We start from the raw sequence: 23972 nt of genomic DNA, 5'->3' as shown, positions 1-23972 counted from the left end.
GTGAATATTACCTGCCCAATAGGGATACAAAAAATTGGGAAGAGCAAGGCCCCCTGTGCTCATAGGAAGCTGCAATAACCTTTTCTGCATCCGCACAGGTTTTCCTGCCCAGAAAAATGTTGATATTGCCTTATCCAGTTTAGCAAAAATGTTTTTTGAGGTAAGAATGGTAAATTGTTTTGTATTTATATAGCACTTTACTAGTCTTGATGACCACTCATGGCGCTTAACAGTACAGTTTTACATAAACCCATTCACACACCCATTCATACAGTGCATATATTTGCAGCACTTTGTTATTCTATGGGGGGCCATTCAGGGTTCAACATCTTGCCCAAGGACTGTCAGACTGGGGATCGAAGTGCCGACCTTCAGGTTGGATGACGACCACTCTACCCCTCAGCCACAGCCACCAAAACTGTAAAACAACGACAAAGCAAAAATGGCTCTGAACAAGAGAATACAAAGATGATTTTAGTTGGTTAGGAAGAACCCAGTCTGGTTCTGACCTGTTTACGGCATAACAGGAATATGTTGGCAAAGGTAAAGGAATTTTGGCATAACTGTAATTTTGATGAGGTTCACCCTTCCGGCCAACAATAGAGGCAAGGTAGACCATCTATGAAAGTCCTCCTAAACTCTGCCAAGCAATGGGACAACATTTTTATTGAAGTGTCTGTAAGATACCTTGTTTTAATCTATAAATATCTAAATATTTAAAACAGTTATCGACTCTTTTAAAGGGAACTATGTTGTCTGACAAGTAGGGATGAGCGAGTACAGCATTATCTGTATCTGTACTCGGAGTGGGCGGGGCCTAACCCGGAAGTGGGTGTGATTTAACCCGGCAGTGGGCTGGATTTAACCCGGAAGTAGGCTGGGTTGTCTTGAAATGGGCGGGTCTTTAACCAGTATGTTATTTTAAGCATGCAATTGATATGGGTTGATCAGAAATTGTTATATTTATTGCTGATTAGAAAACTATTACAGGACAGCATCAGCATTGAGTTTTGCAACAATGAATACAACACATGCTATTGCAATTATGAAGTGAAATGTAATATAATATTATATAATATATAATGTGTGTGTGTAGCTTAATTTGTAATATTTTTTTACCACTACTACCTAGAAAGTGTCAGACACTCAGTGCGTGAAGCAAAATAAAACTGGTTGGAGCCAACTGACGGTTTAAAAAAAAAAAAAAAGAGAGAGAGAGAGAGAGAGAGAGAGAGAGAGAGAGAGAGAGAGAGAGAGAGAGAGAGAGAGAGAGAGAGAGAGAGAGAGAGAGAGAGAGAGAGAGAGAGAGAGAGAGAGAGAGACCATACAGACACTCAATGCATGAAGTAAAAAAAATAAAATAAAAAATCTCCGACAGGCAGAGACGCAACGCGAGTCGCTTTCTACCAGCACCACGTCTGAACGAACCCACGTTTAACAGAACTCTACTGGTTAATAAGTAAGTACAAACTGAAATAAAAAAAAAAACTACAAGCTGAAGAAACCCTAAACGTTAACGGAAAGACCCGCAAACCTGAGTGACTGAGAGACAGAAAGCTGTTCTGTGAGTGAGTGAGCAGAGCGGTGTGTGAAGGGGAGGAGCGCTGTGACGCTGTGTGAGGATTTTCATTCAGTCCGAGCACATATATTGACTCGTATAATACTCGTGCTCGGCAAAAGTGCTTTATCCGTACCGGATACTCGTTTCAGCCGAGTATCCGGCTCATCTCTACTGACAAGTCACCAACTAAGTTATTAATTGCAAATAACTCACTCTTTCCGAAGTTGAGTTTGTAGCCAGAGGGTTGGACAAATTTCTTTAGGATGTCCAAAACTATCGGGAGAGATGTGGATGGATTTGTACATAGAGAAGTAAATCATCTGCGTACAGTGACAGCTTGTGTACTGATCCTTGGCGGGAGACGCCCTCAAATCCATTCTCAGATCTCAGCCAGATGGCCAGGGGCTTAATGGCTATGACAAATATTAAGGGGATAGTGGACACCCTTGCCTTGTGCCGCGGTGGAGCTGGAAGGGGGATGATACTGTACTGTTTGTTTGCACAGAAGCTACTGGTGTGGATTATAGCAATTTCACCCATGAAATAAAACCTGAACCTAGACCAAATTTCTCCATCACCTCAAAAAGAAAGTCCCATTCCACCCTATCAAAAGATTTTTCAGCGTCCAGCGACACCACTACCTCTTGGGTGCTGGAGCTGGGCATGCTCAGTATGTTAAACAGTCTTCTGGTGTTGTGGAATTAGTGCCTCCCCAGTAGTGATGGGAAGTTAGGATCTTTTTACCGAGTCGGTTCTTTGATTAGTTAATTGATTACTTTGTTCAAGTTTTAATGACAAGTATAACTGGGTGTCATCCGCATAGCAGTGGAAATTTACAGAGTGTGTCCTGATAATGTTTCCTAGTGGAAGCATATATAATGAGAATAACATTGGGCCGAGCACAGAGCCCTGTTGAACACCATGGTGTACTTTGGTGCGGACAGATGACTCATCATTAATTTGCACGAATTGGGAGCGATCAGACAAATAAGATTTAAACCAGTTATGGGCGGTTCCATTAATGTTAATTAACTGTTTAAGTCTTTGTAATAAAATTTGATGGTTAATTCTGTCGAATGCTGCACTGAGATCTAACAGAACGAGTCCCTGATCTGAAGCTATTAAAAGGTCATTAGTGACTTTTGCTAAGGCTGTCTCTGTGCTGTGATTGGCTCTGAAACCAGACTGAAAGTCTTCATATATATTATTTTCCTGGAGAAACTCACACAGTTGATTGGCTACAACTTTTTCTAAGATTTTAGACATGAAGCGGAGATTAGATATTGGTCTGTAATTGGCTAAAACCTCTGGGTCTAGGGTTGGTTTTTTGAGAAAGGGTTTGTTTACAGCTATTTTAAAGGACTGTGGTACATAACCTGATGATAATGACAGAGATATAGGTCTAAAACTACTACAAAGTAGAGGATCTTTATAGGAAGCCGGCCAAGAGACAGGGCCTCATTATACACATCGCACAAGACTGTTGAGACAATGGGGCGAATTTCTTATAAAATTCTACCGTAAATCCATCCGGGCCCGGCGACTTGCCACTCTGTAAAGTACTAATAGCACTCATGATCTCAGCTGCTGAACTTGGATTGGCCAAATTCTCCACCAGCTCCTCATCCACTCTAGAAAACTCAATGGTGTTTAGTGTTCCGGCTGTACTGGTCTGGGGTCGGTCAGAGGCATATAAATCAGAATAAAATTTGGTGAATGTTTCAATTATGGATTTTGGGTGAGCAAGAGTAACGCCTGGTGTACACCTAATACTGTGAATAAGCCTGGAGGCGGATGCGGCTCTGGCTTGCTGGGCAAGGAGTTTTCCAGCCTTGTCCCCTGATTCAAAAAACCACTGTCTAGACTTGAGCAATTGCAATTCTGCTTCATTTGTAGATAAAAGGTTAGACTCAGTTTGGAGTTGTAAACGCTTTTTATAAAGTAAAGGGTCTGGGTTATAAGAGTAGCTATCATCAATCTCCAGGAGTTTCTGTGACAGTTCATCTTGTTTGGACTTAAGGCCGATATATGCTTCTCCGAGTCCGTTACGGACGGACGGATCGGACGGACACTTTTTGATTTATAGTTCTACGAGCCTTTTTGTTCTGAAAACAATTCACCGCCAGAACAGTAGTTGGCGCAACGGAAGTCGAGCTTAGAGAAGCCTACCTCATGAGGTATATACAGTTGCAATCAGAAATATTCATTCAGTATTTCTGTGAATCCATGATGCCATGTACACAATAAAGATTGCTAGTTCCTGCCACAGAAAAACAGCCCAACATCATCTTTGACCAACCTCCATGCTGGACTGTGGGGATTGTATTCTTCTGGTCCTAAGCCTGGCACACGCCAGACATACCGCTGGTCAATACGTCCAAACAATTCCAGTTTGGTTTCATCAGTCCATAGAACTGTCACCCAAAACTCAGTAGTCTTATCCAAATTCCTCCTGGCATATTCTAGTCGACTTTTGATGTTCCTTGTGGTCAAGAGCTGAGTGTGTCTTGAAGCCGGCCATGAAGTCCTTTTTGAATTCAGTGCACGTTTTATAGTTGCCACTGAAGCACTTGTACCAGCCTTCATCAGGTCATCCTGTAGGTGTCTTGCAGTCACACAGGGGTTTATCGTAGTTGTTCTGACTAAGTTGCTGAGGGTCCTTGATGAAATGTTGGTCTTTCTTCCATGGCCAGGCAGGTTTGAAGCTGCTCCATCAGTTTTAAACTTCCTTATAATGTTCCCAATTGTGTCTCTTGGAATATAATTGTTTTGGGAACTCTTCTTCTACCCAAGGCCTTTCAGGTGTGATGAAATAATCTCCTCTCTCAGCTTTTGTGGAAGCTCCTTTGTCTTTCCCATGATTGCAACTCACCTGGAATACCTTCATGGGTGGGGTTTATATATGCATCACAGCTGAAGCAAATGAAGGATAAGTATAGAGTTCCCAAAGGCTTAATAATGTTTCAACTCAACTTTAGGACAAAAAAACTGTCAGACAGCTTTAAAAACAACAATATTATATAGGGGTTGAATAATTGTGACATGCTTATCTTAACAAAATATACTGCTACACACAAATACTACATCATGCATTTTCCGTGTTGATTTTCTGTATCACTCAACTCATAAAGAAGTCATCCGAAGCAGAATCTTGCTCAAAGAGAATCTTGTTCAAAGAGCAAGATTCTGTCAACTTTAATTGATAAATCCTTAAAATCTTTGGGGGGTTGAATATTTCTGATTGCAACTGTAGAAGAAGTCCACGCTGGTTTATTTACGTCCCCTCGGCTCCTGACACACAGTGAACGCTGGCAGTAACAGAAAAAGGCTGTTGATGACGCGACAGTTTTTGCTGAAATAAAGTGACACCCAGCGGGTCATAATGCTTATGTTATTGTGTCTTAGCGCAGCGGTATCCCGGTCTTGTTTCCAAACTGCGTTGCTAATTCAACAGCTGCAACAGCTTGAAGCTACACGGAGGCAGCTAGCTTCCCCCCCAGCTTCCACACACAGTCAGCACGGACACCCGATACTAACTACTATCAAGTGTTTGCTTCTAACCTGACGATGTTTGAGAAACAGTGTCATGACAGCCGTGGGATTAAAGTCAGCAGGTTTTTGCGCTGTTCCCACCGCAGTTAGCATGGTGGCTAGCCAGCTAGCCCCGTTATGAAAGTTCGTTATAACCATATGTGATCGTACACACATGCCGTAAGTGGTCTAACCAGCCACCGTCAGCCGGACAACACCGCTGGCTTAACACACTTGTCACATTAATCATAGAGTCGTAGTTGTGATTTAGGTTTATTGTGATTTAGGGAATGAAACAGGAAGTTTGAGGTCCGAAATGCTGGCATTATCGGACCAATCACAGCCAAGGGCTATCCGTGGGATCTCCGCCATGCCGACGTGTAGTTAGAAAAATCAGAGCTGCACGGAGAGGGCGTTCCACGGCAAAGAAGACGGTCCTATCTGTCCGTGTCCGTCAAAACGGAGAAGCATAAATTGGCCTTCAGTAATTTTTCTGAGGTGTGTTGTGTAGGAAATTACGTGGCCTCTCAAGTATGCCTTAAAAGCTTCCCACAAGGTTCCTTTTGATACCTCTGGCGTGTCATTTATTTCAAAAAATAGTTGTATATTGGATCTTAAGAAGTCTACAAAGGGGTCATTAGATGTTAAATGTTAATTAAATCGCCATGGTTTTAAGATGCGGCTGTAATTGGTAAACTGTATGTATAGTGATGTTGGAGCATGGTCTGAGATTACAATACTGTGGTACTCGCATGAGTGTATATTAGAAATTAGTCTGTTGTCTAAGAGAAAAAAAGTCTATTCGATAATAGGAATGGTGGACACGCGAAACAAAAAGAAAAGGATTTTTTTATTGGGGAACTTAGACCTCCATGAGTCTGACAAGCCCAACTCACTCGTAATGCAGGTTAGTAGTTTGGCAGAATTATTGATAGAGTATGGTCTAGAGGAGGATCTGTCTAAATCAGCATCTTGTACGAAATTAAAATCCCCCCCAACAATGATGTGGTATGTTTCAATGTTGGGAATAGAATTGAAGAACTTTGATATGAATTGTTCATCATGCCAGTTTGGCGCATAGACACTAGCTAAGATAACCTGAGTGCTGAACAGCCTTCCCGTCCCAATAATAAATCTACCAGCTGGGTCAGCTACAACTTTTTAAGATTCAAATGGAATGTTGCTTTGAATCAAGATCGCAGCACCCCTGGTCCTCACATTAAACCTTGAATGATATAAATGGCTAAACCTACCCCTTTTAATGCGCAAGACCTCGTCACTGCGCAAGTGCGTCTCCTGCAAGAAAACGACATAACCTCTCAAATCTTGAAGATGAGACATGATCTTATTTATTTTGGTGGCCTGGTTTGCCCCCTTGACGTTCCACGATATAAAACGATTGTTATTCATAGTTGTTTTACTTTCCATGCAGGCTTAAGTGATGGATTATCTTGTATAGCATAGTGAAATATCTGGTTATATCTGAGAAGAATGAGAAAGGAGAGATGAAAAGAAGAAAAAAAGGGAAAGAAAGAGACAATAAGAGAGACAAAGTGCAAAACCCCACCCCTCTCCCCAGCCCACACACATATTCACAGTGCCCCCCACTTCTTGCTGTGCCTCTTTCACTGACATGAGACGCTGTCTGCTCCCGTCTTCAGCCATGATAAACAGCCGTGCTGGATACAACAGTGAAGGCTTGACTTTCGTTATACCGTCTGCTTCTCCCCTCCAGGTCAGTTAGCTTTGCTTTCAGCTTTGCATTATTTTCAGCCATAGAGGTTACTTTGCTTCCAAGAACTGCAGCTGGTTCAGCCCTGATTTCAAATCAGAGAATCGCTGTGCATGGTTGGTTACAGTGGATTGCATCCCATCTAACTTTGCGTTGATGGCCGCCAGCTTGTTTTCAAATCGTACAGCGAGTAAGTCCGGCTTGGTTAGCAGGTCTGCTCTTAGCTCTTACCATTGTCGATAGCAGTGTCCGCTGGGGCAGCTTGTTCTGTCTTTTGCGACGGCTTCTCATTGGTCTGGACAACATGTTGTTGGGCAAAAAACTTGTTTGGGTGCCGTTTGGTGTTTAGTTGTCACTAATTGAGATCATTGTTATTGACTTATGGTCAAAACAGAAACTGTGTGGTGGGAGCCTGAAGAAACACGACTACTCCATTCTACTCACCTACCGGAAGTCCCTCAGCAAGATTCTTGCCCAACCCTCTACTTCTTTATGGGCTAAAGGCCTTCGCACATCAACTAAACTTCAAGAAATAGAGAATAATTCAGAGGGGATTCAGATTTGCCTGAATAGTCACGTTAAGTGCGACGAGAAAAAAAATTGCACAGCATAAACGAAAGATGGAATCAACATCAAGCAATGATATCTGAACAAAGACGAAATACATGGCTATTGACAAAGAGAGGAGAACTTAGTGAGTTTCACTGGTTTATTAGTTTAAACTGTACCACACCAGCTTTAGAAAAATTCCAGTACCTCCGTTCGACAGTGTGAAGAACTGGTGCACCTAGATCCTTTTTCATGAGAATTTATTTAATTAATTTTAGGAAGGGTTGTGTTTCATTCATAAATTTTCTTCCAGATGAGTTAGGTTGCCTGTTGCTTGATCCTATTAGGCTAAATCATAGTATATAGCATAGATAGACGGATAAACATGATAGAGTGCTTCGGTATGTGACGTCATTGACAACACACATTCTGAGTTGTTATATGTGTACATGTCAGAAGGAAAACCTTTGAAAAATCTACCTTGGTCTAAAAAATAAAAGTTGTAATACCACTCTGCAAATTTCTTACGCTAATGTGAAAGTGTGTATTAATTGGGGACGGATTCCAAAAACATTAATAATGTGCAATAATTGCAAAAAATTTTTTTTTAATGTAAAGGCCTTTTAGCGTGTATGTTCAGGTTTGATGGGGTTTGATGCTGCGTTAATGACAGAATGGTTTAGCGCCTTTTCTGTCTTAATTTGGACATTAATACTTTTTGGTATACACAAGCACAGCCCAGGTGACAGTACTCAGTCACTTGCCCCGTATTATATATCTGTAAATGTCTTAGAGGTGTCATGCTGATGAGTGCTGGCCTCACTCCAAGGTCAACTTAAAATTCTGCCCTCTCTGATATTTATTAGTTTTGTTAAAAAGGTTTGAATGGCTGGAAATCATTACCATCCCCTGAGAAGTACGCTTTAACAGCCTGTGATGATTTCTATAATTTTTAGGTTTTCTTTTTTGCCGCTGTCAATCAGATAAGTCACCATTTGTCAAATTTAGCTTCTTAGATTGAATAAATTATTGATACAGCTCTGTATAGGTCAGTCATATATATTTACCGAGGAGAGCAGAGATGAGTTGCATTGGAGATTATCTTTCTGAACATTTTGTTTATATTTTCATGTATTCTTTCATGTCACATGTAATATTTTAAATTAAAATTTTGAGTTCAAAATTAATTTGTGTTCCCTAGTGAAGTTATTAAGAAAAGGCTGCAGTTAATTTTTTTTTCGACCTGTCACTGAACTGACATAAAAGTACATATTGTTGGGCACACACACTTACATGGTGTGTGGTGTCGTTGCCAGGCACTAAACTTGACCTCGCCTCCGGCAATTGGACAAACGTGTTTGTTGATCCAGGATTTGAGAAGGAATAATTAGACACTTATACATGAAGTTCTGGAAATTTAACATTTATTGTAAAACAATGAAATACTTACAGAGAGTCTCAGGGTTTCTGCCGGACACGACACCAGCTTCACTGGATCATGTCGAGAAGAAGCCCTGTTCAATCCTAAGTCCAGAGTATATATAATGAGACACAGGGTGCGGCACAGAGGAGGTCCTTTTTTGAGGAGACTCAGTTATTGGTCTAATGTATGCTGCTTCCTTAATGTGTAGCTATGCAAATTTGTTCACCTCACATTCACCTCAAACTGTGTTTTTTACTTTATCAGAATGTCACAAGTTCATGTGCATGGTTACCAGTCGGTTGCTATGTCTGATTCCTGTCTCGTTTCTCCTTTCTGTGGTTGTGCCCTGTGCGTGACCCTGCATCTGAGTCAAAAAGATAACACCTTATTCTAAGAAAAAACAGTTATAGCGTAAGCTTATTCTGAGTAATGTCTGGGTATCAGCTTCCTGTTTCCATCTCTTTGGCTCACAGTTCGTCTGAGGAGCCAACGGTAGATAACATGTTGTTTTCAGTTAAACAGTTCACAGTTCACAGTTTATACTTCGTGTTATGCATTATTGATTATATAGACTATACAGCTAATATTTATTCACAGGATATGGGTAAAATATAGTCACAAGATACAGAGAAGCATAGATATCTCAACAGTGGTAAAAGGGGGGGTAATGAGCTGAGGAGCTGGGATCATAGATTAATGAAACGAAGAGGCCACCAATCGATCAGTCCAGCGCTGACTAAATTAAGTTTTTAATTCACTTTATGGGTGCTGAGATGAGAATTAAGGCCTGATGGAACATCACAGCTTTACCTCTTCCTACATAGTGCTGAAACTTTGGTTTAAGAGTTCAACAATACTTTTTTTTTATTCCAGCTCCCTTTCTGCCTAGTGAAATCAACATCATCAGTAAATGGTAAATAGTCTGTACTTATTCTATTAAGTACTATTTCTAGTCTTTATGACTACTCAAAATATTTTACACATGCATACTGTGCATTTATGTGCAGCATTTTCTCTACTAGAAGGGGGCAATTTAGGGCTCAGTATCTTGCCCAAGGACACTTCGGCAAAGGGGAAGACTGGGACCAAACCACGGACCTTCCTCTAAGACAGGGGTCGGTAACCTGCTGCTCCGGAGCCGCATTAGGCTCTTCAGCCCCTCTGCAGTGGTTCCCTGTACAGTGCATGTTGCGCATATTTTTCGCGAACGGTGAATTTAACGAATCAGTTTTCATATGATGAACGTGAGTGAACGTCACCTTTACGTTCATTCTGTAAATCATCATCATCGTATCAGGCCGTCATGATATACCGGGAGCGGGTGAATGTGTGTGTGTGTGCGTGCGCACTCCCAGATAGCAGACACACACACAGGCCCCGGGAGATCAGAGCTCGTTCACGTGAAGCAGCCGCTCACTGACTGACCTTCGTAACAGTGTAAACAGTGAAAACACAGAGTTTCTCTGGTCACAGCTGCTCAGAGATCACCGCCGCAGCTTATTGATCAGAGCAGAAGCTGCATTTAGTTTGTACCGAGCTTCAGTTTCGGTGTCCGCCTCCAGTCTGACATGCTCTCACGTTTTGTTTTAATATTTCTTCAACTAAAATATGTGTCACATCCTATTACGGCTCGGCGCTCTTCCCTGCATGTCACTAATCTAGAGTTTCCGACCACCGGCCTCGGTAAACTATCCAGGGACAAATCCCCAAAAAGAAAAGTCTGGGAGGAAAATAGAGTTTAATTCAGATTAATTTGCTCTCACTGCCAACGATGTTGGCTTACCTGTATGCTTGATATGTGGCGAGGAATTAGCAAACAAACAAAAATCTAATGTTTAAAGACATTTCCAGAGCAAGCACACAGCATCTGCTGAAAAGTACCAAGCTGGAGATGAGCAAAAAAAGCATAGTTCTGTGTTTCATTTATTTCAAAGTAGGCCTACAAATGTATTTTGTTCTCCTATTCTTTAGAGTTTGGTGTTTTCCTTTTTTGTAACAGGTCAAAATAGCAGTTAAATGTCAACAGTTTTTTTTTATTGTCATTCTATAATTGAGTAAATGCAACAAACTATAGCTTTTATATATATTGTATAACTATATGTGTAACTTTATAACCTGTGTTATCAAATATGTTTTGCGGCTCCAGACAGATTTAATTTTGGGGAAGAGGGGGCAAATGGTAGCCTGGATGCCAGACGAACTTAGCCCCGCCCACAACATTTTTGGTCAGGCAGTTCGGTCTGGAGTCGCTCCATTGGGAAAAAATTATGGCCCGACCGGGCCAATCAGATTGTCAGGGCGGGCTTTATACGATGATTGACAGATGATCAACGGTAATGTAATCAACCACGTCATCAAAGTGCGCTTGGGTTGAATTCGTTTTCAACAAACATGCCTGCCGCTGGCGAGCTGAGATGTGTAGATGCTGCCATTGAGTCTGTTTTAGAAGACATCGACAGCGCATTCATTTTGAAAGAGGAACACAGAACGTGGAGGCGACGCCAAAGCACCGCGCTAATCCCTATGGCCCCGGCGCTTGGCTGTTCACAACGGACGCTGAAGCGACGCTGAACCGCCGGGCAGCGCTAATAATATCACCCGTTGATCCAGTAGATCGCTGCACGGCTTTGTGCCAGTCACACCGGAGGCTGAAGCACCGCGCTGCACCAAGGCTGCCTCGCGGTGCTTCAGCCTCCGGTGTGACCGGCACAAAGTTTTAACATGGGAGTGGATGGGAGCCAGCTGTTATTTAAGGCTTGGCGCTGCGCTGAAGCGTCCGGTGTGAACCCGGCGTTAGTAAATAACTTACAATGCGTTGCTTAGCATACGTCACATACTACGTTGCTCTGATTGGTTGTAGGTTTATCCAATTGAGCGAAGAGGAATTTTACTTCCTGGTCAGTTGAAACACGCCCCATAATTTTTTCCCAATGGAGCGACTCCAGACCGAACTGCCCGACCAAAAATGTTGTGGGCGGGGCTAAGTTCGTCTGGCATCCAGGCTAGGCAAATGGCTCTTTTGATAGTAAATGTTGCCTACCCCTGCTCTAAGAGGACGACCTGAGCCACAGCCGCTGGGCCATGTGGCATTATGGCGTCATGTATTTTGTAGTAAATTATACAGCAAGAGATCTTGAACCTGTGATACCTGTGAACCTGTGATTGTGATGTTTCAAATCAGCATACATGCAGTGTGCAGACAGTAAATGGAACATGCACTGAATGTTTTTTGTGTGCTTGCATGGCCTGTGCTTATGCTTCACTGTTTCCGTGGTCTTTTGACTGTTGGTTTGCAGGTTGTGTGTGTGTGTGTGTGTGTGTGTGTGTGTGTGTGTGTGTGTGTGTGTGTGTGTGTGTGTGTGTGTGTGTGTGTGTGTGTGTGTGTGTGTGTGTGTGTGTGTGTGTGTGTGTGTGTGTGTGTGTGTGTGTGACCATCATATTTTATCTCTGTCAGACTGGTTGTTATAATGAAAATAATCAGAGTGATATTTTTGGATGTAATAATGTTATTAATGACAGACATAATTAGAGTCTGAATTTTACAGGGAGCCAATGCAGAGAAGCTCAGACAGGAGAAATCTTCTTTTAGTTCCTGTCAGGAACTCGTTTATGGCATACTTACAAAATATCTGGATGATACGGGACATGACTATAAACAATTGGTCCATAAATAAACAGTCTGGTGCGAAAGTGTTTTAATATATTAATCATAACTAGTGTGTGTTCTGGGTGTATCGATATGATTGACACTCTGTTTGACAAAAGGCGTTTCCTTCCTCTTGTCTTACCTTCTTTCTGTGGAGCAGGTGGGAATAGCGACAGTGTATTTGATGTGGAGAAGTCTGTGGGCACTATTATCATCGCCAAGCCTCTGGATGCTGAACAGCGCTCCTTCTTCAATCTGACAGTGCAAGCCACAGATGGCACCAACAATGCATACACACAGGTACCACGTTACCGTTACTTAACAGCCTTTCATTGCTGGTGTGTTAGACTTGTACCTTACAACTGTACATGCTTTGAGGGAGTGGTAGGGTAAACAGGTTACTAGTCAGTCATAGAATTGCCAATCAGGGACAGAAAAACAATCATTCTACACATTCACACCTATTGCCAATTTAGACTTGCAAGTTAACCATTGCACTGTGGGAAGAAACAGGAGTAGGTGGAAATAAACACCCACTCCAGGAAGAGGAGAAAATTGCAAACACCACACACAAAAGCCGGTTGAGACCTACAGCCAATATGTTGTAGCTGTGGTGCCACATCATCATTTTTTTGTGCAAATATGTTACCTCAGCTTTAGCCATTCCAATTTCGGGAATGAAATAGTCCCCCTTATTCAAAAATATTAGATACAAGGATTCCTCTAAACAGATAATGTAGAAAGAGTAGTTATCTTGTTATAGATTTTGAATAAGAGCATTTTGTTTGGAACGTTCTCCAGAGGGCTGATGTCTCCCTCTCCTCACGTCGCACCTGCTGTAATCAGTGAGTCACACACGCAGAGGGAGGAGGGGCCAAAGGGAGAAAAGGGGACAGTGAGATCTATTTATCAACTACTTCACAGGTGATAATAAGTACTATAGGTGGTGCAGTCAGTAGGTCAGAGGGACAGTGACCCAGACGTGGTGGGTTCAAGTCCCAGTGTGGGTGGGATTTAAACATTGATTTTTTTTTTTCTTTGTCTTTTAGGGGGGAACTGTTTAAATAAACAACTGTCAATGATTTTGAAAGACAATGTGATTAGCTCTTCATCAGATTCCTGTATTAGTGTGTATGAAGTGATAGTGATAGCGCCGCCTAATCAATGATATTGAAAGACAATGTGATTGGCTCTTCATCAGATTCCTGTATTAGTGTGTATGAAGTGATAGTGATAGCACCATCTAGTGGTCGGTGTGAAAATTAAGTTTTAGCAATCGACCCCAAAATCAGGCCACATGATCGGAGTCAATTCCTGATGAAGTCAAGACTATTACTGCATACACACTAATAGTGCTAGCGCCACCTAGTGGTCAGTGTGAAAATTAAGTTTTAGCAATCGATCCCAAAATTCTGTCAAATGATCAGAGTCAACACCTGATCAAATCAGGGCTATCGCTATCACTGCATACACACTAATTGTGATAGCACCACCTAGTGGTTAGTGTGAAAATAAATCTTGAGAAATCGGTCCCAAATGACACAGTCTGTCTCTCTCCCCCCCCCCCCAAAAAAAACTCTCTTTTCGACCCAGACGCAGAGGGCACCCATTCACAATTATGACTTAGCATCTCATAATTATGACTTACTATCTCATTATTATGACTATATAAGCCTATATTACTATATATAATTATGATTTAGTATCTGGTCTATAGACTAGAGAGTGTATAGACCAGTTTTCAAAATGGGAAAACTAGTTGTGTACAATAACTCTTTATATCACTGTGGTGATGAAATGCCTGAGCCCTCAAGGGTACTGATATAGCCAGGACTTGGTCAAACTGGGCTATAGTGACAGTAGTAATTTAACAAAAGCAGAAACCAAAGCCATATCCTATTGTCTTCTGCTACATCATTGTACTATACAGTGTTTGTTTCTGGCATAATAATGGCTGAGAATTGAATGGATTTGAAACTCCCTCAACTTTTCCTAACTGAATTGCTTATCCTGCTTCCTACAAAATGTTTAAATACAACTAATCTGTACTCGCAAATTTGTTTTGTAGGAAATGTTATGATGCCATTATTTGGTGTTGTTCAAAATATCTATATGTAAAGAGCTCAAACTGAAAATATGACAAACTACTATGCACTCAGTTTATCATGTCTTAATTCATTCTTCTCTTCTCTTCTCTTTGTCAATGCGCCTAATACTCTAGGTTCACATCATTGTCATGGACACCAATGACAATGCTCCCATTTTCTCCCAATCAACCTATGATGTCACTATTTCTGAAGATACACCACCAGACTCTGAGGTGGTCCAGGTTTTGGCATCTGACCGTGATGAGCATCATCAGCTGACCTATACACTACAGAGCTCCATCGACCCCAGCAGCATGCGTCTGTTCCGCATCCACCCTACTGTGGGCACCATCTACACTGCTCAGAGGCTGGATCATGAGGCCTGCGCCCAGCACATCCTGACTGTTGTTGTAAGACTTGCTTTGGTCCTGTATGCACCACTAAATTTAAGTCAGTGTCTGCCAAAGACTTATATATAGGATCTTGTGACAACAGTTGTGACTCTCATTCAAATAATTGAGGTGTTAAAGGGATATATCGCTAGCAGTTTGTGTGTATACATATAGCGGGTAATAATCAATTGACATGATATTTGTTAAACCCCAAATACCCAAAAGATGAAATATGGGCAATAGAAGGTTTTAAAATGTTTGCACTAAAAGGAAGAATGCAGCTTAACTTCAATGGTTTCAAAGCTGAGCAAATTTTTGCTAGTTTAATTCTGTTTAAAGCAATGATATTACATCTATTTCTTATTCATTTAAAATGAAAGAGGGAAGAGAGTCGAAGATAATAAAAAAATACACATTAACCAGTACTGTACTGTAAAGTAAAGTAATTGTAGGTAAATGGTCTGTATTTATTTAGCTTATAGTCTTGATGACCATTCAAAGCACTTTACAGTACAGTACGTTACAGTTTGCTTGTCACCCATTCAAACATACATTCATACAGTGCATTTATGGGCAGCACTTTTTTATATGAGGGGCTATTCGGGGTTCAGTATCTTGCAAATGGACACTTCGGCATGCAGTTTGGGAAGACTGCCATCGAGCCGCCGACCTTCTGGTTGGACACCAACTGCTCTACCCCTCAGCCAAAGCCCCCATAAACATGCAATAATTCTGCAAGGATGTATAAAAAATACAAAAAATATGAATGGCAGAAATAATATATACAGTGTACACAAAAAATGTGCAGTCTGAGAACACTGCAGTGGTTATACTCTTAGTATTATTATTTTTAATAATATTATCGTGTTGTTGCTATAGAATTGATCTGGAGTGGTCAGAACAAGAGACGTGTTTATTGTTATTAATTAATTAATAAAATTTGAATAAACTCATGGTTTTATTCCTAAATCCAATTTGTTGAGATTGTGCTTTCATTCTATTCATGAGCTGATGGCTTAGCAATTACGATAATTAGACTGTACAGCAAACCAGTCTCTACACCTCATCATGAAAAGGGACTTTTTGAACTGATGTATGCATCTATTGGTAAAGTACTGAAATTAGGGGAACTATATATGCCAGAGGACAGTGAATGGTCTGGTCTGATGACATTTATAATTTAGTTTTTGTCTGTTATACTTTATTATGTTACTTTTCGATATGCATTTGAATTATAAACTAATTATACTGCTTTTAATGTCCATTTTTCCTGTTGTTTCCTGTGTTCTACAGGTAAAGGACCAAGAGTTCCCCTACAGAAAGAACCTGGCTCGTGTGCTAATAGAGGTGGAAGATATAAATGACCATGTACCCATCTTTACTAGTGCTTTATATGAAGGCCAAGTTTATGAGTCTGCAGCAGTGGGATCAGGTGTGGTGCAGGTCACTGCTCTTGACAAAGACAAAGGAGAGAACGCAGAGCTACACTACTCCATTGAAGCAGGTAGGCATCTCTGACAACTAAATAGCCTGCCTGTTCTTGTAAGTTGTAAGTGTTCTTAAAATGTCTACCACAATGATACATTTTTCGAATCTCTGTTCTTTATTTTCCCACAGGGAACACTGGAAATGCATTCAATATTGAGTCCGTTTTGGGTATCATCACTGTTGCACATGACCTGGATTTGTCCAGCATAGGCCATTATGTTCTCACTGTCAGAGTCACTGACAATGGCTCCCCTCCCCTATCCACCACCACTATTGTGCGTATTGCTGTCACCCTCTCTGACAATGCTGGCCCAAAGTTCCCTCAGCCTGAGTACCAAGCTGAAATCACAGAAAATGCATTGATTGGGACCTCTGTAACCACCGTCAGTGCTGTAAGCCAGTCCACCTTAACTTATGACATCAAGCAAGGTAACAAAGACCGTATTTTTCAGATTAATCAATACAGTGGTGTGATTACTATTCAAAGGCCTCTAGACTTTGAGACCACAGCATCTTATACTCTGATAGTCCGGGCTACCAACATGGCTGGCATGGCCTCCAATGCTACTCTGTTAATTCAGGTCGTGGATGAAAATGACAACCCGCCAGTGTTCCAGCTGCTCCATTATCGTGGTAGCATCAGCGAGGCAGCACCAGTGAACAGTGTGGTATGGGACTCAGATGACTCACCTCTCGTAATAAAGGCCACAGATGCTGACCGTAGCCAAAATGCTCTGTTAGTCTACCAGATTGTTGAGGATACAGCAAAAATGTTCTTCACAGTAGACTCAGGGACTGGCTCCATTAGAACCATTGCTAATCTAGACCATGAGACATTTTCCAATTTTTACTTCCATGTCCATGTGAGGGATAACGGTAGGCCACAGTTGACGGCAGACAGTCCAACTGAAGTAACAATACAAGTGATTGACACAAATGATTCACCACCTCGTTTTACCCAGAATGCCTATGAAACAGTCCTGCTACTTCCCACCTTTGTGGGAGTAGAAGCTTTGCAGGTTTCAGCTGTAGACCCTGATAAAGGTGTTTTCGCAGAGCTTACCTACTCTCTGACTGATGATGTACGTGATTACCTTGCCATTAAACCTTCAAGTGGAGTCATCATTGTCAAAAACAATAACTTCACCAAAGAATATTTCCGCTTTAGTGTCAAAGTTTCAGATGGTAAATTCTACAGCATGGCTTTGGTGACCATTCTTGTCCAAGAAGCTCTGGATTCTGGCCTCATCTTCACCCATAGTCTTTACTCTGCCTCTATTCAGGAGAATGTGTCAAACGTCACCCAAGTTTCTGTGGTTAATGCCGTGGGGAACCATCTAAATGAACCTTTGAAGTACACCTTATTGAATTCTGGTACACGCTTTAAAATTCGTCCGACTTCTGGTGTTATCCAAACCACAGGAATACCCTTCGACCGTGAAGAGCAAGAGTTTTATGAACTGGTTGTTGAGGCAAGAAGGGAGTATGACCATCTGCATGTGGCTAGAGTTATGGTTAGAGTCCAAGTTGAGGACATAAATGATAATACTCCTGTGTTTGTTGGACTTCCTTATTATGCAGCTGTTCAAGTAGAAGCTGAGCCAAGATCACCTGTTTTCAGCGTAATGGCAGTAGACGGTGACAAAGGAATTAATGGAGAGATATCTTACTATCTTCAAGATGACCATGGTCACTTTGAGATCAACCAACAGACAGGTGTTCTCAGCCTTAGGAGAGCCTTTGAATCCGATCTGTCTATTGTTGAATACCAAATGGTGATAAATGCCAGAGATGGTGGTTATCCACCTCTCTCATCTACTATAGAGTTCCCCATCACTGTAGTCAACAAGGCAATGCCTGTCTTTGACAGATCATTTTATTCTGTTTCTGTTAATGAGGATGTAGCTTTGCACACACCTATCATGGGCATCAATGCCACTAGCCCTGAAGGTCAAAACATCATCTACACTATTGTTGATGGAGATCGATCTCTTCAGTTTGACATTGGTTTTGATACTGGAGTCATTAGTGTCATCCACTTTTTGGACTATGAAGCAGCATCATCTTACCACCTGACCATCAGAGCCACAGACTATCTTACTGGTGCTCGTACAGAGGTTGATGTTGATGTGATTGTCCAGGATGTTAATGACAATCCGCCTATCTTCCAGAAAATGTCCTACAGGGTAGTTTTGTCTGAAACAGCCATGATTGGAACCCCAGCCCTTCAAGTTATTGCCACTGATAAAGACTCAGAGAAGAACAATGTTGTCCGCTACCAGATCTTCTCAGATGCACATAACAGCACAGATTACTTTCACATAGATAGTAGCAGTGGATTAATCCTCACAGCACGTATGCTAGATCATGAACTACTCCAGAAGTATGACTTTATTGTCAGGGGCACTGATAATGGCTTCCCACCACTTAGTAGTGAAGTATGTGTCACAGTTATAGTAAATGATATGAATGATAATCCTCCATTTTTCAATCAGTTACTCTATGAGGCATATGTGAATGAATTAGCACCAAGGGGCCATTTTGTAGCCTGTGTCCAGGCCTCAGATGCTGACAGTTCAGATTGGGAAAAACTGGATTACAGCATTTTGTCAGGAAATGAAAGGATGAACTTTGTAATGGACAAAAAGACAGGAATCCTCACGTTGTCTAATCACCGGAAGCAAAGAATGGAGCCTGCATACAGTCTCAATGTTTCAGTGTCTGATGGAGTATTCACCAGCACTGCACAGCTTCATATTAAGATGTTGGAAGCCAACCTGTACAGTCCAGTGTTTGGACACAATCTGTATGAGGCGGAGTTAAGAGAGAATGCTGCAGTAGGAACCAAAGTTATACAGGTAAGTGCTGTTGGAATTCATTCAAGCTTTTTCAGGAGTAATATTTAATACTATTGTTCTGAAATGATCAAATACTTTTATCTGTATTGACAAATGCATTTAAATTCCAGGTTAAAGCAACAGATGCAGATCCCGGAGTGTTCGGCCACTTCACTTATTCCTTTGTTAATGATGTGGGAAAGGACCAGTTCAGCATTGATGCAAATGGTCAGATCACCACTTCAGAAAAGCTTGATCGTGAGGACCCAGCCAACAAGAACATCATTTTGACAGTGGTAGCCCGGGACTCTGGTGGACTTGACTCCTATTGTACAGTACAAGTTACTCTTTTGGATGATAATGATAATGTACCTCGCTTCCGTGCCACTGAGTACAGAGCTTCAGTCAAATCTGATGTTGCTACAGGATTTTTGGTGACACAGATCCAGGCCTATGACCCTGATGATGGCACTAACGCCAAAGTTACATACTCACTTTACAGTGAGGCACATGTCTCAGTGGTAGACATTTTGGAAATAGACCCAGACAATGGTTGGATGGTGACCAAAGGCAGCTTCAGTCACTTGAGGAACTCTGTATTATCTTTTTTTGTGAAAGCTGTGGATGGAGGACATCCAGTCAGACACTCTTTAGTGTCTGTCTACATCCATGTTCTTTCTCCAGATTCTTTAATTCCTTACTTTAGCCAACATCAATATTCATTTGGCGTGCCAGAGGATACTCCCATAGGGTCAACCATAGGGATGGTGCGACTCAATACTCATCCTGGATATGCTTTGGTCTCTGGAAATTTTGCCCTGGTTAATGGAGAGACTGGAGAAAACAACCAAGACGGAGTATTTGTGGTGGATAAGGACACTGGTGTGATCAAGCTTGATAAGTCCTTGGACTATGAGGTCATCAAAGGATACCACTTCAAAATCACTACCACTGTAAAACAGGCAAAGCTTGATTCTGTGACTTCTGTTGATGTGGAAATCAAAGTATTTGATCTAAATGACAACAAACCAGCCTTTGAAGCTAACTCATATGAGGCCACAGTAATGGAGGGCATGTTAATTGGAACCAAAATCATTCAGGTGCAATCAGTAGACCCAGACTCAGGGGCAAATGGCCAGGTAACATACAGTCTTGGGGCATTAATTCAGTCAGGAGGAGATTCAGACACACTGGTTGACACTTTTAGTATTGACAGCAACACAGGCTGGATCTCAACATGCAAAAACCTGGACCATGAAACCGATTCATCTTACACATTCACAGTTGTGGCCTCAGACCTTGGGGAAACTTTGTCTCTTTCCAGTACCACTACTGTGACAGTGGCAGTGGCAGACATCAATGACAACCCACCGAGGTTTCTGGAGCAGCATTACTTTAGTTCAGTTCAGGAGAGTGACCATCCAGGAGAGGTGGTAGCTGTGCTGAACACTAGAGATGATGACAGCTCTGCTCTTAACCGGCAAGTCAGCTACCACATCACTGGTGAGTACCACTGTGAATGTCCATCATTTCATTACAATTGTTTTACTGGCTATAAATGCTACTGTTGGAGGACCCTGTATAAACCTGGCCGATTTTTTTTCATTTTTTTTTCATCTAATGTCAATGTTTAGTTCCTGTTTTCCTTATCTAGGGATGGCAACTTTGGTATAAAGGCAGAGTTTTTTGTAAAAAGTAAACTATGGTTATCATGGTTATGGTTACTGTGGTTGTCAAACTATATCATAGCAACTAAATCACTTGATTGAGGTTATAGAAATAATAATAACATCAACAGTAAAGGCCTCAGTATGCTTCTCCGAGTCCGTTTCGGAATGACGGACGGACGGATCGGACGGACCCTTTTTGATTTATAGTTCTACGAGCCTTTTTGTTGTGAAAACAATTCACCGCCAGAACAGTAGATGGCGAAACGGAAGTCAAGCTTAGACAAGCCTACCTCATGAGGTATATAGAAGAAGTCCACGCTGGTTTATTTACGTCCTCCCGGCTCCTCACACACAGTGAACGATGGCAACTAACAGAAAAAGGATGTTGATGACGCGACAGTTTTTGCTGAATAAAGTGATACCCAGCGGGTCATAATGTTTATGTTATCGTGTCTTAACGCAGCGGTTCCCCGGTCTTGTTTCCAAACTGCGTTGCTAATTCAACAGCTGCAACAGCTTGAAGCTACACGGAGGCAGCTAGCTCCCCCCAGCTTCCACACACAGTCAGCACGGACACCCAATACTAGCTACTACCAAGTGTTTGCTTCTAACCTGACGGTGTTTGAGAAACAGTGTCATGAGAGCCGTGGGATTAAAGTCAGCGGGTTTTTGCGCTGTTCCCACCGCAGTTAGCATGGTGGCTAGCCCGCTACCCCCGTTATCAAAGTTCGTTATAACAGTATGTGACCGTACACACATGCCGTAAGTGCTCTAACCAGCCACCGTCAGCCGGACAACGCCGCTGGCTTAACACACTTGTCACATTAATCATAGAGTCGTAGTTGTGATTTTGGTTTATTGTGATGTAGGGAATGGAACAGGAAGTTTCCATTCCGAAATGCTGGCGTTAGCGGACCAATCACAGCCAAGTGCTATCCGTGGGCTGTCCGTCATTTCGACCTGTAGTTAGAAAAAGAGAGCTGCACGAAAAGCTCTCCGAGGAGCCTCGGAGAGGCACGGAGAGGGCGTTCCACGTTGAAGAGGGCGGTCCTATCTGTCCGTGTCCGTCAAAACGGAGAAGCATACATTGGCCTTAAGAATCTCTGAGAGGATCCCTAGTGTTCTACATGAAGGTCAGATACTGTACACGAACATCCTCTACCCTAAACCGCACATGAAAGGAATACATTTTTTATCAACAGCACTGAATTTTAGTGTTTGACATAAATTGAGCAGGAAAAAGTACCAAATTCCTGGGCTTTGTATTTTCATCCTTGTGCGTGCAAACATTGATTACTGAGAACTATTGTGTGTGTCTCTCTCTGTCTTCGTGCCAGATTTGCATCTGCTTATTTGATGTAGTAGTTATAAAGGAGAAAAACTGTACACTAAAATAAAGCCATGATACATTTTAAAAGTATATAAAAAAAATGAGAAACAGGTATTGAAATTAGATGACATTTCATGGCAGCCTATAACATTTACACAGTTACAAATCTCAAGAGGTGAAAGAAGTTGTTAATAGATTTAAAGTAGGTATTTTAGAGTACTGTCTGGTTTACTCATGGAAATCAGAGGGAGATCAATGTCAAATCTTTGTATGGAAATCAGGTAAAGAAGAAAAACTGTGCGTTGTTATACGCAAAGGTGCAACGGTAATTTCCGTTGCAGGAGAGGAAAGCCAGCTGAATAGTGAAACTGTATTGATGAAAATGCAGGACTTACTTGGCTGAATTGCAGTCTTCACAAACTGGAGGAAAACAACACCAGGGACGTCTGGAGTGGTATGAAGGAGATCACTGGTTTCAAGAGGAGAGATGGGGGAGCAGCTGGGGATGAACGACGTGCGAACAAGCTGAACACGTTCTTCAATAGGTTCAACTCAAACCCCCCCACCCCCAGCGGACCCTCCGCTGACTCTACGACTGCCTCTACTGCATCTCTGAGCAACAACCCCCCACCTCCCCCCATCACCCCCTGCCCCCCACCACCCCAGTCACCATCTCCCCCCACCCCCCTGCTGGCCTTTACCACAGACCTTCTCACACCTCCCACCCCCAGGACATCCTCACATCCCCCACAGCCCCCCACCACCTCCTGCAACACAAACATCTCTGCACCACCCTCAAACCCACCACTGACATCCCCCACCCCCCAGTCTGGACTCCACATCACAGCCAGCCAGGTGAGGAGAGAGCTGGAGAGGCTCAAACCGAGGAAAGCTGCGGGGCCGGACCGCATCAGCCCTTGTGTGCTGAAGGCATGTTCCAGCCAGCTCTGTGGAGTTCTCCAGCACCTTTTCAACCTGAGCCTACACCTTCAGAGAGTGCCAGTGCTCTGGAAAACATCCTGCCTGGTCCCAGTGCCCAAAAAAGGACGTCCTGCTGCACTGGAGGACTACAGGCCGGTGGCACTGACCTCTCACATCATGAAGGTCATGGAAAGACTGGTCCTGGCCCACCTCAGACCGCTGGTGTGCCCATCACAAGACCCCCTGCAGTTTGCATATCAGCCCCATGTTGGGGTTGATGATGCAATCATCTACCTGCTGCAGAAGTCTTACTCCTCCCTGGACAGACCCAACACCTCAGTCCGGATCATGTTTTTCGACTTCTCCAGCGCCTTTAACACCATCCAGCCCAGACTGCTGAAGGCCAAACTGGAGGGCACGCAGGTGAGTACTCCCCTCATCGCTTAGGTCGATGACTATCTGACGGGCAGACCGCAGTTTGTGAGATTACAGAACTGTGTGTCTGATCGTCTGATCAGTACCATCGGGGCCCCCCAGGGAACTGTGCTGTCCCCCTTCCTCTTCACCACATACACTGCTGACTTTAAGCACTGCACAGAGACGTGTCACCTGCAGAAGTTCTCTGATGACACGGCCATTGTGGGGTGTGTTGAGGGCGGAGGGGAGGCTGAGTACAGGGACCTGGTTGACCGCTTTGTGAAGTGGTGTGGGGAGAACCGCATGCAGCTCAACGTGGCAAAGACGAGGGAGATGGTGGTGGATTTCAGGAGGACCAAGCCCCTGCCCTCTCCTGTCTGCATCGGTG

At 42.6% G+C, this 23972-nt stretch overlaps 1 protein-coding gene and 1 long non-coding RNA gene across 2 annotated transcripts in view; one reads left to right on the top strand and one right to left on the bottom strand.

Annotated features, from left to right (window-relative positions):
- Positions 1 to 23972, top strand: part of fat3a (FAT atypical cadherin 3a) — a 191530-nt gene that overhangs the window by 114308 nt on the left and 53250 nt on the right. Inside the window, exons 7-11 of the mRNA XM_053423465.1 lie at positions 12603 to 12742; positions 14664 to 14939; positions 16215 to 16425; positions 16539 to 19267; positions 19378 to 20749. Coding sequence (XP_053279440.1) covers positions 12603 to 12742; positions 14664 to 14939; positions 16215 to 16425; positions 16539 to 19267; positions 19378 to 20749 — 4728 coding nt within the window. The remainder of the gene's footprint in view (positions 1 to 12602; positions 12743 to 14663; positions 14940 to 16214; positions 16426 to 16538; positions 19268 to 19377; positions 20750 to 23972) is intronic.
- Positions 170 to 8980, bottom strand: LOC128440682 (uncharacterized). Its single transcript, XR_008338558.1, has 4 exons — positions 8824 to 8980; positions 7269 to 7347; positions 7056 to 7179; positions 170 to 418 (listed from the first exon to the last, which is right to left on the bottom strand). It is a non-coding gene; the product is annotated as an uncharacterized LOC128440682 (long non-coding RNA).

This window comes from Pleuronectes platessa, chromosome 5, assembly GCF_947347685.1.
Source record: "Pleuronectes platessa chromosome 5, fPlePla1.1, whole genome shotgun sequence".
Lineage (NCBI taxonomy): Eukaryota > Metazoa > Chordata > Actinopteri > Pleuronectiformes > Pleuronectidae > Pleuronectes > Pleuronectes platessa.
This window is presented reverse-complemented; position numbering and strand designations above follow the sequence as displayed.